Source organism: Sorghum bicolor, chromosome 6, assembly GCF_000003195.3.
Source record: "Sorghum bicolor cultivar BTx623 chromosome 6, Sorghum_bicolor_NCBIv3, whole genome shotgun sequence".
Taxonomy (NCBI): Eukaryota; Viridiplantae; Streptophyta; class Magnoliopsida; order Poales; family Poaceae; genus Sorghum; species Sorghum bicolor.
Window position 1 is genome coordinate 1,324,702 of NC_012875.2, and position 15,021 is coordinate 1,339,722.

General features: G+C 41.9%; 1 protein-coding gene across 1 annotated transcript; it reads right to left on the reverse strand.

The window, feature by feature from the left end:
- LOC8065966 (uncharacterized protein sll0103) lies at positions 571–2,529 on the reverse strand. Its single transcript, XM_002447384.2, has 2 exons — positions 2,370–2,529; positions 571–2,275 (listed from the first exon to the last, which is right to left on the reverse strand). The coding sequence occupies exons 1-2, from the start codon at positions 2,413–2,415 to the stop codon at positions 762–764; spliced, it is 1,560 nt and encodes a 519-aa protein (XP_002447429.1). The 5' UTR covers positions 2,416–2,529; the 3' UTR covers positions 571–761.

Below are 15,021 nucleotides of genomic sequence, written 5' to 3' on the forward strand. Positions count from 1 at the left end.
TTTTGAAAGATGGAAGTTGACAATTTCAACACCTCTTTGTTTGTGCCACCAGATTTATTAGATCAGTCCCAGTGTATAGTTTTACGACGTTATTTTTAAGACTACCATGTTATATAGAATGAAATAAAATTTGGATGAACCACTCATTTTCAATACAAAGTTTCATCCTATATAGTTTCATAGCTATTTAATTTGATGACCCATAAAGGCCTTGTTTAGTTCACCTAAAAAACTAAAAAGTTTTCAAGATTCTCCGTCACATCGAATCTTGCGGCACATGGGTGAAGCATTAAATATAGACGAAAACAAAAACTAATTACATAGTTTGCCTGTAAATCGCGAGACAAATCTTTTGACCCTTGTTAGTCTATGATTGGACAATATTTACCACAAACAAACGAAAGTGCTACAGTAGCGAAATCTAAAAAATTTTCACATCTAAACAAGACCAGAGTTGAAATCGTATCACCAGAGTTTCATTTAGACGAAACTTATTTCTTATCTCTTCTTAAATATACTATTATACCATAAAAAATATCTATATAACAACCTATGTAATGCAATAGAAAGTCAAGATAAACAAGAACTTTTATTTCTGAGTCCAGAAATTTCCAGGAAGAGTAAATTATTATTCGACTGCATACATGGCAGCAAGGTGATGTTGAAAAAAAAACCCACAATACACGCAGAGAAGAGATGACGATGGATGTCTGTAAAATTATAGTAAACACGACACGACTGCATCTGCGTGTCCGTTACAGCTACACTGCCTTGGCTCCATTGTTGATGAGCTTCTCAATGGCCTGCAGTGCCTGGACGGCGGCCTGGATGTAGAAGGTGATGGGCCCAGCCAACGGCGCGAGCGGGTTGGCGGCGACCTCCTCTTTCTCGTCCACATCCGCCGGCGGCAGCGGCGCCGCCGGGTCCTCGTCGAACTTCTTGGCCTGCTCCAGGTACTTGTCCATGCGCGGCGTCGCGAACAGCCTGTTCTTCTCCATGTCGCCCCTCGCTGCGAACCGCTGCCGGTCGTGCGACGTCTCCGACGACATGGCGTACGGCCGGCCCTGCTGCTCGTACACCGCCGGCGACTTCATCAGCTTCTGCAGCTCCTGCAGCTCCTTCCTCAGCGCGTCCAGCAGCGGGTCGTCGTACGGATCCGCCACCGGCACGTCCCCCAGCGCGTTCTGCGCCTCCACTAGTTTGTCCAGCGCGTCGCCCAGCTTCTTGCCGTCCGCCATTGTCCTCGCCTGCTTGATCATCGTCGCCGTCTGCAGCCGGGCCTCCTCCTTCACCACATCCACCGGCGGGTCATCCGCCGGGAAGGAACTGCCGCTCCGCCGCACGGTGACCGTCGCCGGCGGCGCGTCGAACAGCTTCCCCGCCGTCTTGTACGCGTAGGTCACCTCCAGGATGTCGGCGCCGCGCTCGGTGTCGATGGCTGGGAGGAGGAGGTCCACGATCAGTTTCCTCACCTCCTTGCTGTAGAGGTCGCCGAAGGCGACGGTGACGGAGCCGGCGTCCTGCGTCTGCGGGTAATTTCCGGCGGCCACCTTCTGTATGGTGGACTCGTCCTCGACGGGTGTCACCGTGACGGTGAGGTCCTGCACGACCACGGTGAGCAGGCCGGCGAGGCACTGGGAGAAGGCCATGCTGAGCTTGTCGACGTCGTTGACGACGGAGAAGGTCCCTCCCATGCTGTTCCTGGCGACGGCGTTGAGCACCGTGGGGTCGTAGTCGGCGCCGAACCCGAAGGTGTACACGGGCGCGTTGCCGATCTTGACGTCGGCGGCGTTCCCACCTCTGTTCTGCTGTCCGTCGGACATGAGCATGACCCCGACGACGCGGCCGGAGCTGAGGTTCCGGTCGGCGAGGACCTTGAGCCCCGTCTGGAGACCGTCGGTGATGTTGGTGTTGCCGCCGGGGTTGAGCGCGTCGATGAGCCCCAGGAGCTCCGGCTGGGAGGCGTCGGTGACCTGGCGGAGCGGGCAGATCCTGGTGGCGGTGTCCATGAAGGTGACGATGGAGAGGCGGTCGATGGAGCTGAGCTTCTTCACCACGAACTTCATGGCGGTCTTCATCTTGTCGATCTTCTCGCCCTGCATGCTGCCGCTCACGTCCAGCACCGCCACCAGGTCCAGCCCCGACCGGTCGCTGGTGGAGTCGCCGCCGGTGAGCTCCAGCAGCACCTTCTGGGTGTTCTCCTCCAGTGGAGCCATGTTGTTGTTCTTGCTCACCAGCTGCACCCTCCCGGGCACGATCGGCGTCGGCCTCGGACCTGCATCGCATCGCAGCACCATTCTAATTAATCTCCATTACATGCTCACTAATTAACCCAAATTCATTCGATCAGTTTTATAAGTTAGTTCAACCTGAGTTTGAAGGAGGGATAATCGGCTCGTCATCGTTGAAGGACATGGCGATCGAGATGGAAGAAAGAGATTAGTGCTGCAAATATTTGCTGTAGAAATGGGATGCCTCTTGCAGCTTCTCCTATGATAATACAAGCTCCTCCTCAGACAACAGTTATATATATAGAGAGAGACAAGGGCTGGCGATCGAAGTCATTTCTCCCTCTAGGTAGTGTAGGATAGGTTCCACACGCAATGATTTTTATTTTAATTTTCCATTCTGATGACACGAAGTGGCTGGTATCCGTCTGAGCATGCATATTTTTTTTTTAAAAAAAATTGAGAGGCATATTTTCTTTAGAGGAGTTCAGAATTCGAACTATATAAGTGTTCTGTTAATTTAAAGTCCATCTCAATTTACTACTACATAAACCATTTTTAGAGGCATCCCCCCATTTTGAATAGAGATGGCTCTAGTATCGTCCACCTTTAAAAATTGGTTTCTGAGTCGGCCCTCTAAGAAATCGTTTCTTAGAGGTGGTTGGACTTTCCGGTTGCCTTTAGAAAATATCCGCTACTGTTACCTCTAAAATTTTTGATTTTTATAGCCATTTTATTTGAATTGTAGCTTTTCAACTTTTGGCTCGAAAGCTAACTTTCTAGCCTTTTAGATTCACTACCCTACATCAGCATAATACTAACAGTTCAAAACCTTACTTTACTACCGAATTTTAAACCGACGGTACACAACCAGTAGTGATGAAGGCTCATATTACTACCAATTTAGAAAACCACCAGTTATGAGCAGCCAAGAGTGTCGATCCTGTCTTCACCAGACAACGTAGCACAAGCCGACAGTGCTCAAGCTAACACTGTTGGCTTGTGGCTTGAGCCGATAGCGATTCTCAAGACATCACTATCGGCTTGTGCTCTGAACCGACAGTGATGCTCAAGCCATCATTGTCGGCTTATGGCTCGAGCTGACAGTGAGAGGTTCAGCAACACTACCGGCTTCAAGCTCAAGCCAGCAATGTTGTTGAAGCCATGATTGTCGGCTCGGTGCCAGTGGGCAGTGATCCATTTTTCATATTTTGTTTTAAATAATTTAATTTATTTTTTTGGTGGAATCGGTATTCACGATTTATATTACAAATGAAACATTACAAATCCATCAACATTAAATACTATAACAATGACTTTACAAAAATAAAGTGATTTTCAGGATCACAAGTCCATTGATATTCCCTACTATAGTAATCTATCACAGACAACTTTTGCATATTACTTGCGATCTTCGGTCTCGGCTCGACAAAGGGAGATGAACCCATTCTTACTATACACCTATTGAAAGGTCCAATTGGGCTAGAGGAGGGGGATGTGAATAGCCTATTTAAAAAATCTCTACAAACTCAACTAGATAAGTTGATTAGTAAAATAAATGGCTAAGCAATCCTAGCACTAGCTCAACTAAGCTATGTAAGCCACCTATACAAACTAGTATAAGGCTAAACACTAATTCACAACAACAAGAGAAGGCTACACAACCACTCTATTCTAAACAAGAACTAAGTTAAACAAGCAAAAAACTAGCAAGATAAGCAAGTATGTAAAGGAGTAGAGAGTGATTGTTATACCAACATTGTAGAGTAGATATATGACCAATCAATCAATCACAATCACAAGAGAATCCTCGGCAAGAGATGACACAAGTTTTTTTTACCGAGGTTCACTTGCTTCCCGGCTAGCTAGTCCTCGTTGTGGCGATACACCCACTTGATGGATCACGAGCTAATTGGCAATCCAAAGCCAAACCCTCAGCGGGTGCCGCACATCCACTCACAAGATGGGGATCCTCCAAGCCACGAGCAATCCACTAGAGTAGCCAATTGCGATCTCCCACGAGGAAGGCTCAAGAACCCCTCACAAATCACTTGTGAGGCTGAAAACAATCTCCAATCACGAGCTCAACACCACCGCTGCTCCAAGCCATCTAGGGCGTCGAGAAACACCCAAAAGTAACAAAAAATCGACAGCAAACTCAAAGATCAAGTGCTACGCAACTCTTAAAGCAATGCACTTGAATCTCACTCAATCTCACTAGGATTAGCAATCAAGCAAAGAGATGAGTGGAGGGAGTGTTCTCTAGCTCAATGTATGTCTCAAGTAATCAAATGTGTAAGAGAGATCCTCCCAAAGCCGACCACCTCCTATTTATAAGCCCCCTCAACAAAAGAGCCGTTGGCCACTTTCACTGGATTGAAATCGTGGGCACCGGACGCTCAGCAGGGAGCCACTGGATGCTCAACCCCCTGCGTCCAGTGCACAGATGTTAGCCACATGTCAAACTTTGAATCTCGCGCGTTGAACTCCAACAGTCACCTACGGACCATCGAACATGACCCAGTGAGCACCGGATGCGTCCGGTACTCACCGGTCTCGTACGCAGAGAGTTTGTCAAACTCAGATCTCACCGGACTCGAAGCACCGGACACGTCCGGTGCTCACCGGACTTGTGCGCAGAGAGGGTTGCAAAACCCCTTCACACAGGATACACACCACCGGACACACTCAGAGCGTCCGGTGCTCTCAGTCAAACACCCTCTGCTTAAGTCAGGCCACATCGGACGCAAGAAGAGGGAACACCCTGCGTCCGGTGCAATGCGTCCGGTGCTCAACCCTAACAGGGCCAAGCACTGACAGCACACCGGACGCTCAGGACAGCGTCCAGTGCCTCCACGCACTGCGTCCGGTGCCCGCGACTTCTTCAAATTTCCCATCGGCGCAATAGAAAATATACACTTAATTTTCTCAAAAGCGGGAGAGAGGAACCCACACCCCTCTCAACCCTAGGAACTCCACCTCCTTTGTAAATGTGCTAACACCAACAAGTTTCCACCACCAAAGTGCATGTGTGTTAGCTTTTCACAAACATTTTCATCAAAGGAGTTAAGTTAGCATTTTACTAGATCCTAATGCATATGCTCAAGATATGGACCTAGTAGCACTTGATTCAAGAGATGACCGTGATTTCCTCTCTTGATAGTCGGCTATCTATCCTAAATCTGGTCAATCACTTCTCTACTCAACTTAGACCGGCAAAAGCAAAACCCTATATTTATACCTTTGCCTTGATCACTTTACTCCTTATCTATCATCATGATCTCCACTTCATGCTTCATCTCTTTGTGATCATGTGGCCACCTTTCCATGCCACCTTGCACCTTCATCACATGTGTTGTTATGCTTAACTCAAATCACTTAAACACAAGACATTAGCAACTTGGTGTCATTAATTATCAAAACCAAACTTGGGCTTTCACCTATCTACGATAAAGGCTGCTAGCGCATCTTGGAATCCTTAGATCTTGCTTTCTAGAAGCTAGTGGCACTTTAGTTCTTTCCGCTATCTCAGAATAAACAAATGTTAGAGAAAACAATAGATTGTTCTATCAAAATACATGAGATGGGAAGCATACACACTATTTTTTTATGTGAGGTATGGTACATTGCCCACATTACATAGAACCTGCATTCGTTCTTCGCCATCGGCTGATCTAGCATAGCCATTTTCATGCGGTGAACCTCGAATGGTGGGGTCAGGAGCGCATCCACTCGTGCGTTGATACTGTCATATAATGTGTAAAATAAAAAAAATATAAGAATCTTCTATGTGATTAAAAAACATATTATTAGGTTCATTTACTCATTTAGCATTGCGCATAAGGGAGCGACATAAGAAAGTAGTTTTGCCTTGGAGTCCCACACCGCGATACATGACTTAAAGTTTGATAACGACAAAGATGAAATGGAACCTGCAATCACAAAGTCTTAGTTAATCAAAATATTTAAAAAACAGCTGTGATGACCAAATCAAAGGATGAGAACACATACTCGCAATAGTAGGCTAGAAAAATGCTTGTTTTGTTCTATTGAACGAAGTATTTGACAGCCGTGGTCACCACATGTTTGTCATATCCTATATCGCCTCTGCATATTTTTTCATTTACTATCACTGGTCCAAGAATTCAATGTACCAAAGCTTTTGCTCAGCGCAATATGCAGCTAACCACATGCATAAAGCATGGGATATGTTCAAATGTTGCTAAAGTGATATATTATATATAGTATTGTACTGGAACGGTACTTACAAAGTCCACAGCATTTGTCGAGGTCCCGTGTAATAATTAATAGAAGTAAAAAAAATAGCGCCCGTGAGGAGCATCTACACATCACTGTCGATTTGGGTTTAAAAAACCCACAGTGAAAGCTGCCTTATGTGCCGGTTTTGTGAACCGACAGTGACATGGCCCAGGCCTTGTTTAGTTGCGAAAAGTTTTCGATACTGTAGTACTTTCGTTTGTTTGTGACAAATATTATCCAATCATGGACTAACTAGGATCAAAAGATTCGTCTCGTGATTTACAGCTAAACTGTGTAATTAGTTTTTGTTTTCGTCTATATTTAATATTTCATGCATGTGCCACAAGATTCGATGTGACGGAGAATCTTGAAAACTTTTTGGTTTTCAGGGTAAACTAAACATGGCCCCAATCACTTTCGGTTCTCAAGCCGAAACCGGCTGTGATGTATCTGACATAGGCTCAGCCTTTTTAAATGCTGAGTGCTTAGTTTTTTTTAAAAAAAAATAGTCCCGGCTTTATTTAGAATGTGGCAGTGATAACAAAATTTCAATAAAAATAGAATATATATGCACTTAATTTTCTCAAAAACGTCGAATCTCGCCTCGCAAGCTCGGCAAGAGGGAGAGAGGAACCCAAACCCATCTCAACCCTAGGAACTCCACCTCCTTTGCAAATGTGCTAACACGAACAAGTGTTCACCACCAAAGTGCATGTGTCTTAGCTTTTCACAAACATTTTCATCAAAGGAGTTAAGTTAGCACTTCACTAGATCCTAATGCATATGCTCAAGATATGGACCTAGTAGCACTTGATTCGAGAGATGACCGTGATTTCCCCTCTTGATAGTCGACTATCTATCGAAAATCCGGTCAATCACTTCTCTACTTAACTTAGACCGGCAAAAGTAAAACCCTATGTTTATACCTTTGCGTTGATCACTTTACTCCTCGTCTATCACCATGATCTCCACTTCATGCTTCATCTCTTTGTGATCATGTGGCCACCTTTCTATGCCACCATGCACCTTCATCACATGTGTTGCTATGCCTAGCTCAAATCACTTAAACACAAAGCATTAGCAACTTGGTGTCATTAATTACCAAAACCAAACTTGGGCTTTCAGCAGGTGAATTGGCTAAGGAAATACATACCCAAATTGAAAGTGATAGATGACATACATAAGCTACTCAAATTGTATTGCGATGATAATTCAGAAGTACAGTATGATCAAGAATAAGTCAAGCGGTGTTGCCATATACACTAATATAAAGTATTATATTGTGAAAGACAAGCCTGGGATCATGCAATTAGTCTTGAGCACATAAGCAGATAACATGCTGGTGGATCCACTTGCAAAAGGCTTTTCACCCGACGTGTTTAGAGAACACTTAGCCGGTATGGGTTTACAGGAAAGCCTATGATCCCTGGATTAGTGGAAAGCCTATGGTAGCAAACCGTGACAATGAGGTACACTCTATACACTAATCTATGACGGAATGGGAAATATATAAGAGTTAAGTTTAAGTTTAAAATATGAGTTGAGATTAAGGGGGAGAATGTTAGGTTGATCTCAACCAGGCTGGCCTAACGACCACCTAGGACTTGACCTCATGCCCTGATCGAGGGCGCGCAGTCCAATACATGGTTGGTGGGCCACATCATGCAGCGCTGTATAGAGCAGATGGGGGTCTGGGCTCACGATATGAGGTTCCTGTGAGCTGCCACTCTCCACCGACATCTAAACCCTAATCTGATCTGAGAGGGTCGTCACTGGGGAAGCACTACTCCGCTGAGACTATGCCACCTCTGCACCATGATGTCCACGCCATCGTCGAACTTCAATGTGACTTCTTTATCGTCTCCTACACCGACTTCATCACCGACGCCATGGCCGTGGACTCGAGCTCTCCACTAAGCCCGCGGATGGTCAGTACCTTCCACATACACGTCTCTCTCTCTAGTTACTCGTCCTAGTTCATGTCATAGGATGAATTTCTTGCTAAGTGATCCTATATATTTCTATCCTCTTTAAGCATTCGCGAACTATTTTAGCTTACAAGTCAAATACGCCCATAGTCCACGACTCCAGGTATTCGCCCAACCATATATACTGTACGTCTTACATTCTAGGATAATATATAAAATGATGCATGGATCGGAGAAATGGAAGCTGGCCAATTTGGATACCAGTTATATTCGCAGAGTGACGTACAACAATGAGCTCACGGTGCAAGCGTGAATGCACAAACGTACACGTACTGACGTATTTGATTATAGGTTGGAGACCTAGAGTAGTTATATACATCGCTACCTTATATCTGCACATCACTATCGGTTCAAACCTCACTTCACAGTCAGATTTTAAACCAGCATAACCAAATTAGCAGTAATGTTGGGTTCATCGGTTCAAAGCTTTCTCCATAAATGAATTTGTAGGAACGGCTCATTGAGCATAATTTATAGAGACGGCTCAATATAGAGTCGAGCCAAAAAAAAATGAAACGTTGCTATAAATTATTTTTGTAGTAATATGATAGCCTTCACTGCCGGTTCATTACCCAAGCCGAACACTGCTGGTTCGTGGCACAAATTAACCAACAGTATCGAGGAAAACGACACGGCCGGTTCATCACCAAAGCCTGCAGTGTTCGGTTGAGGCAAATACTACCGGTTCGTCACACAGGCTACCAGTGTTATTCCTGTGATCACTGCTTGTTGGAGCCGGTAGTGTTGCTCCTGTGATCGCTGCCGGTTCAGGGCTCCAAGCGGCATGCTTACCCCAGACCAAACGTGTCTCACATATATATTGATTGTTCTCATGCACTTCTCTAAACACACGAATAATGTTTGAGCTTATCAGCCGAATCTGTTAGCCATTCAATAATATTTTTCTTTCACGAGAAATCAGCCAATAGTATTTTTTATAATGTTACAGGAAACTTGAATTTTTTTTTGTTGCTTTAAACAAGTACTAAGTGTATCAATAAATAAAGATAAGATGACGCGTCAACTATATACTATATATAGAGAGAGAGTGAGAGACCGGGAATTGATGTGTAGGCCAGCGTAGCTATAATTAAAGATTGTTACTATATTATTAACTGCGTGATCAATCCAATCTGAAGGGGACGACCTTGACCTAGCTAGATCAGTAGACTTCAGGTAGTCGTCGATCGAGCACACAGCACAAGTGCACAACACACATGCATGATGCAGCGTCCACGTGAAACACATCCGCACAACACAGGGTCTGCATTTCATTGCTGGAGACACCGCTAGATATAAGTATATAGTGCAACTTGTTGCCCCACACGTACCCATGTGGTTGGCAGGTCAAAACTTCATGCATCTGCTACCTACTATGACTTTTTGCCTTGTTTTAGGCCTGGTTTAGTTTAAAAAAGTATCTAATTTTCAAGATTCATCGTCACATCGAATCTTACGGCATATGTATAAAGTATTTAATATAGACAAAAACAAAAACTAATTATTACACAGTTTGCTTGTAATTTACGAGACGAATCTTTTAAGTCTAGTTAGTTCATGATTGGACAGTATTTATCAAATACAAACGAAAGTCCTATAGTATCCGAAACTAGAAAACTTTGCCAACTGAACAACAAATATTGTTCATTAAAATCGTAGCACTTTTGTTTATATTTGACAAATATTGTTCAATCATAGACTAGTTAGGCTCAAAAGATTCGTCTCGCAAATTATAGACAAATTGTGCAATTAGTTATGTTTTTAATCTATGTTTAGTGTTAAATGCATGTACCGCAAGATTCGATGTAATGAGAAATTTGAAAAATTTTCAAAATTTTTTTGGAACTAAATAAGGCCTTACTTATTGAGATTCAGAGAAGGAAGATAAATTAAAGAAGAGGTAGTCGCCTAGAAGTTCGACGCTGGTTATTATTTTATTATAAAGAAGACCACGCATCACGAAGACGAACCAGCTTGGATCGGGACCATATGGCTGTTTTGGTGTTGTCATCAACTCGTCAATCTAAATTAAGGCAGCAAGGTCATTTCAAGTAGGTCCTACTCGTATAGTGCATTTGTCCATATCTAATTAAGGCAGCAAGTTTTCGTCAAAAAAAAAAAAATAAAGGGAGCAAGGTGAAAAGACTCACGATCACGTCAAAAAAAAGTTCAAAAGACTAACACAACACGTCGAAAGTGACATACATGGGATTAATTCTTTTCAATGGCTGACAAAGAAATTTAGCAGTTTTTATGGCACAATAGAGAGGTCACAAACACTACTACAAAAGGATCCGTTGCAACACCTCTTTTTTTTTTGTTTCTAGGACAGTTCAATAAGCGCCTCTACAAAACACTATACACCAGAACTACTACACATGTGGTTCTCAACCTCTTTGCACAGACGGATTGACGAACCGCCTGTGCTACGTGCCTATAGACGGGTATACAGGCGGTTCAGTTATGCCACCCACCTCTAGAAATCTTTTTACAGAAATTACAAAGTCGGCTTTTAAAATTAGGAAAAAAAAAGATTTGAATCCTAGGGGAGGCCTACAAAACACTAGTACACAGAACTACTACACATGTGGTTCTCAACCTCTTTCCACAGCCGTATTGGCGAACCGCCTATGCTACGTGCCTATAGACGGGTATACAAGCGGTTCAGTTATGCCACCCACCTCTAGAAATCTTTTTACAGAAATTACAAAGTCGGCTTTTAAAATTAGGAAAAAAAAGATTTGAATCCTAGGGGACGCCTACAAAACACTAGTACACAGAACTACTACACATGTGGTTCTCAACCTCTTTCCACAGCCGTATTGGCGAACCGCATGTGCTACGTGCCTATAGGCGGGTATACAAGCGGTTCAGTTATGTCACCCGCCTCTAGAATTTTTTTACAGAAATTATAAAATCGGCTTTTAAAAATAGGAAAAAAAGATTTGAATCCTAGGGAGGCCCACTGGCTAGTCGCAGCAAGTCGTGTATTTTTTCGCGTAAAATCACATGCTACGTGGTTGGTGGGATTTGAACCTGAGACCTCACCCTCGTGTGTAGCATCCTCAACTACTCCACCTATCACTTAGTTATGTCAAAATTAGAGTTTGGTTCCCCACATATTATCCTAAACCGAGCATATATCGATTATTTGAGGCTATAAACAGATTCCAATAGAAAAATTGTCAACTATAAAGTTTCACAACTTTTCAAGATCTACAACTTTTGTATTGGTAGTTTCTCCATTCGAGGTCATTTACAAAATTTGAATTTCAAATTTGAGAAATTCAAACGTAGTTTTCGACGACGAGATGATTTCAAATGAAAAACCTATCAACTACAAAGTTTCATAACTTTTCGAGATCTACAACTTTTATTTTGACATTTTTTTCAAACGAGGTCATTTGAAAAGCGCAAAAAATTCAATTTCAAATTTTTTCTACAGGCGGTTTTTTCTTAAGAAACCGCCTGTAGAAATATGATTTTCACTGGTGGTTTCTTATGAGAACTGCCTATAGAAATACATGATTTCTACAGGCAGTTTTGTTAGAAAAACCGTCTGTGAAAAATGATTTTAACAGGCGGTTTTTTAGTCAGGCAAGCTAATTTCTTTCTACAAACGTTGTTTAATTGAAACCGCCTGTAAAAATTATATTCCACCACTAGCATAGTGCTTCTTTTTACTAGTGAAAGATTCTATACACGAGCCACTCCTAAAAATCCGTTTGCAGGGGCTTGTAGGGTTATTACCCCTAAGAAGCCGCTAGATCTAGAGCCTCCATTACAAACACACACCGAATAGAAAAATAAGTACTGAAATTCGAATTTTTCAAACGACTTGGATGGAGAAACAACAAAAATAAAAGTTGTAGATCTCGAACAGTTATAAAACTTTGTAGTCGATAACTTTTTTATTTAAAATCTTCTAGTTGAGGATAATTACATCTAATTTCCAACATTTGAAATTTAAAACTTTCAAACGACCTCAGATGGAGAAACAAGAAATACAAAAGTTATAAATCTTAAAAAGTTATACAACTTTACAGTAGATCACTTTTTCCATTTAAACTCATTTAGAGTCCCAAATACTAAGAACAGGAGTGGTTGTTTACTAAGAAACAAGAGTGGTTGTTTACTAAGTCCAAATCATGAATTGGGAGAGTGTTTTGGGGACTCTTGGAGATGCTCTAAACATAGGAAGTTGATGTTCCAAATGCTCAACAAAACATAAAAAAGAAAAATAGACACTAAGATTGAGCTCTTGAAGGTTGACTCCTACTCTATCTCTCCTGAAATATAATGTGTCCTAGCAATTTTAAGACCAAATAACGAGTCTATGAAAAGTCTAACTTAACCCTTACAAATTAGTTAGATGGGCTATCAATTTATATAATTTTCTAGTAATGCAAGGTTTGAAAAGATATGCACGCATGTCACTCATTTTAGCTATCAATTATAGAAGTCATTTTATGCAATATAGTTTTTAAAATATTTGTATAGATGACACTACTGGAAACTCGAATATCCCTACGGGTGACGCAGTTTTTTGTGCGTTTTTTCTGATACACATAGAAGAATTATATTTTTTAGTATCCTGAGAAAAATATGAAAACCCACAGTGTAATTATATGATTTTTTTTCCATGTGTTATAATACACACACAAAAAAAATACTATTATTTTGTCGGTTTATTTATAACTCGTAGAAAAAAACTTATACATGCCCAACAAAATTATAATTATTTTGTCAGTTTTTATTTTACACAGATTAAAATTCACATACGCACAAAAAAAAGTTGTGCATGGATTTCACTTTTGGCGCGATGTGGAATATAAAAGAAAATGAAAGAAAATAAAAAAAAACACAAAAGCACCTAAACCTATCCTCCCAACCCCAAACGCGCTGCTCGCACTCCCGTTGCTCCCAGGTCTCGCAGGATCTGCCACCCCATCTCCACATCGCTGCCCATTGCCCGCCGTTAGCCACCACATTTCCATGGATGACGAGCGCCCCCAAGTGCTCTGCCCCCAGCTTCCCTCAGGTTCGATGTTGGTTGCCGACTCAGGTGTGCTACCCTAGATCTGCATGGGAGGGCCACGGCCCCGGTTTGACGCAGGCAGGCAGCCGCCGCCCCCATCCTGCTAGTGGTCGTGGCCCCTTCCGTGAGCTGGTCTAGGCTGGCCGCTAGCCGATGGCCCTCCAGGAAACTAAAACTATTTTCTGTTATTCTATTTCTGTGTGTATTTTTTTCACATAGAGTTTAGGATATGTTTATAAAGCTGGTTGTGCACGGGGCTAATTTTTTCCAAGTGCCAAAAGAATGGGAGCTGGGGTGGAAAGTTGTTTGAGATGTGTTTTTTTAATCTTGCCAAAAATCATGAATTGGGAGAGTGTTTTATGGACTTTTGGAGATGCTCTAAACATAGGGAAGATGATGTTGCAAATGCACAACAAAACATAAAAAAGAAAATATACACTAAGATTGAGCTCTGGAAGGTTGAGTGCTGCTCCATCTGTCCTAAAATATAATGTGTCCTAGTAATTTTAAGACCAAACAATGAGTCGAAGAAAAGTTTAACTTAAAACGTACTAATTAGTTAGTTTGGCTATCACTTTATATAATTTTTAAGTAACGCAATGATTGAAAAGATATGCATGCATGTCACTGATTTTAGCTTATCAACTATAGCAGTCATTTTATGCAATATAGTGTTTAAATATTTCTAAGGATGAGGTTTACAAGACAGCAATGTATGAATGACATTGAGCTGTCCAGAATACCATATTTAGGTCAAAGTTTAATACTAGCTACTTTCATACATTGTACTTGAAGACAAAAAGTGTATCGAATATTCTATCACAGCAAGATAATATTAAATATAATGTTGCAACATTAACTAGCTACCTTTCATTATTGTAGCCTGCCCGATCACATCCATAGTCAAATGTGTCCTAGACAATAAAAAGGGTACGCCAACAAATATGATGTACTTAATGAGGGAATAATGTTTTTTTAATCCTCCTTACTTTGTTCGAGGTTCATGGTACTATACAATAGGATGACTAATATAGTATTTTAGAGCTAAGTAAGTTGACAGGCCTCCGCAGATTTAAAAACAGAAATTTTGCTAATTTTTTGTCCCAGATTTGAGAGCAGTGTACAATTATCAATCAAAAAACAGAAATTTAAACAGTAATTTTTGTCCCAGCTGCCCCTACAGTAGCTCTTTGTAAGTAGTGATTGTCAAAATACAAATAAAAGTGCTACACAGTAGCCAAATCCAAAAAAATAATCTAAACAAGGTCTAAGTGTACCATGCATAGCTCTAGAGCCGCCCCTACAGTAGCTCTCTGTAGTAGTAATTGTCAAATACAAACAAAAATGCTAGTAGCTAAGTCCAAAAATTTTTTGATCTAAACAAGGTCTAAGTGTACCATGCATATTTTAGAGCAGTGTACAATAAGTGTATCAATAAATAAAGATAAGATAAAAATGTGATGCGTCGAGTCGTCGACGAGTCCGTGAGAGAGACCGGGCAACAACA

Bases quoted from the DNA above. Each gene is read 5' to 3' on its own strand.
- LOC8065966 (XM_002447384.2), bottom strand. From the start codon at position 2,415: ATGTCCTTCAACGATGACGAGCCGATTATCCCTCCTTCAAACTCAG. The intron at 2,276-2,369 runs GTTGAACTAACT...GATGCGATGCAG, and splicing joins TATCCCTCCTTCAAACTCAG to GTCCGAGGCCGACGCCGATC.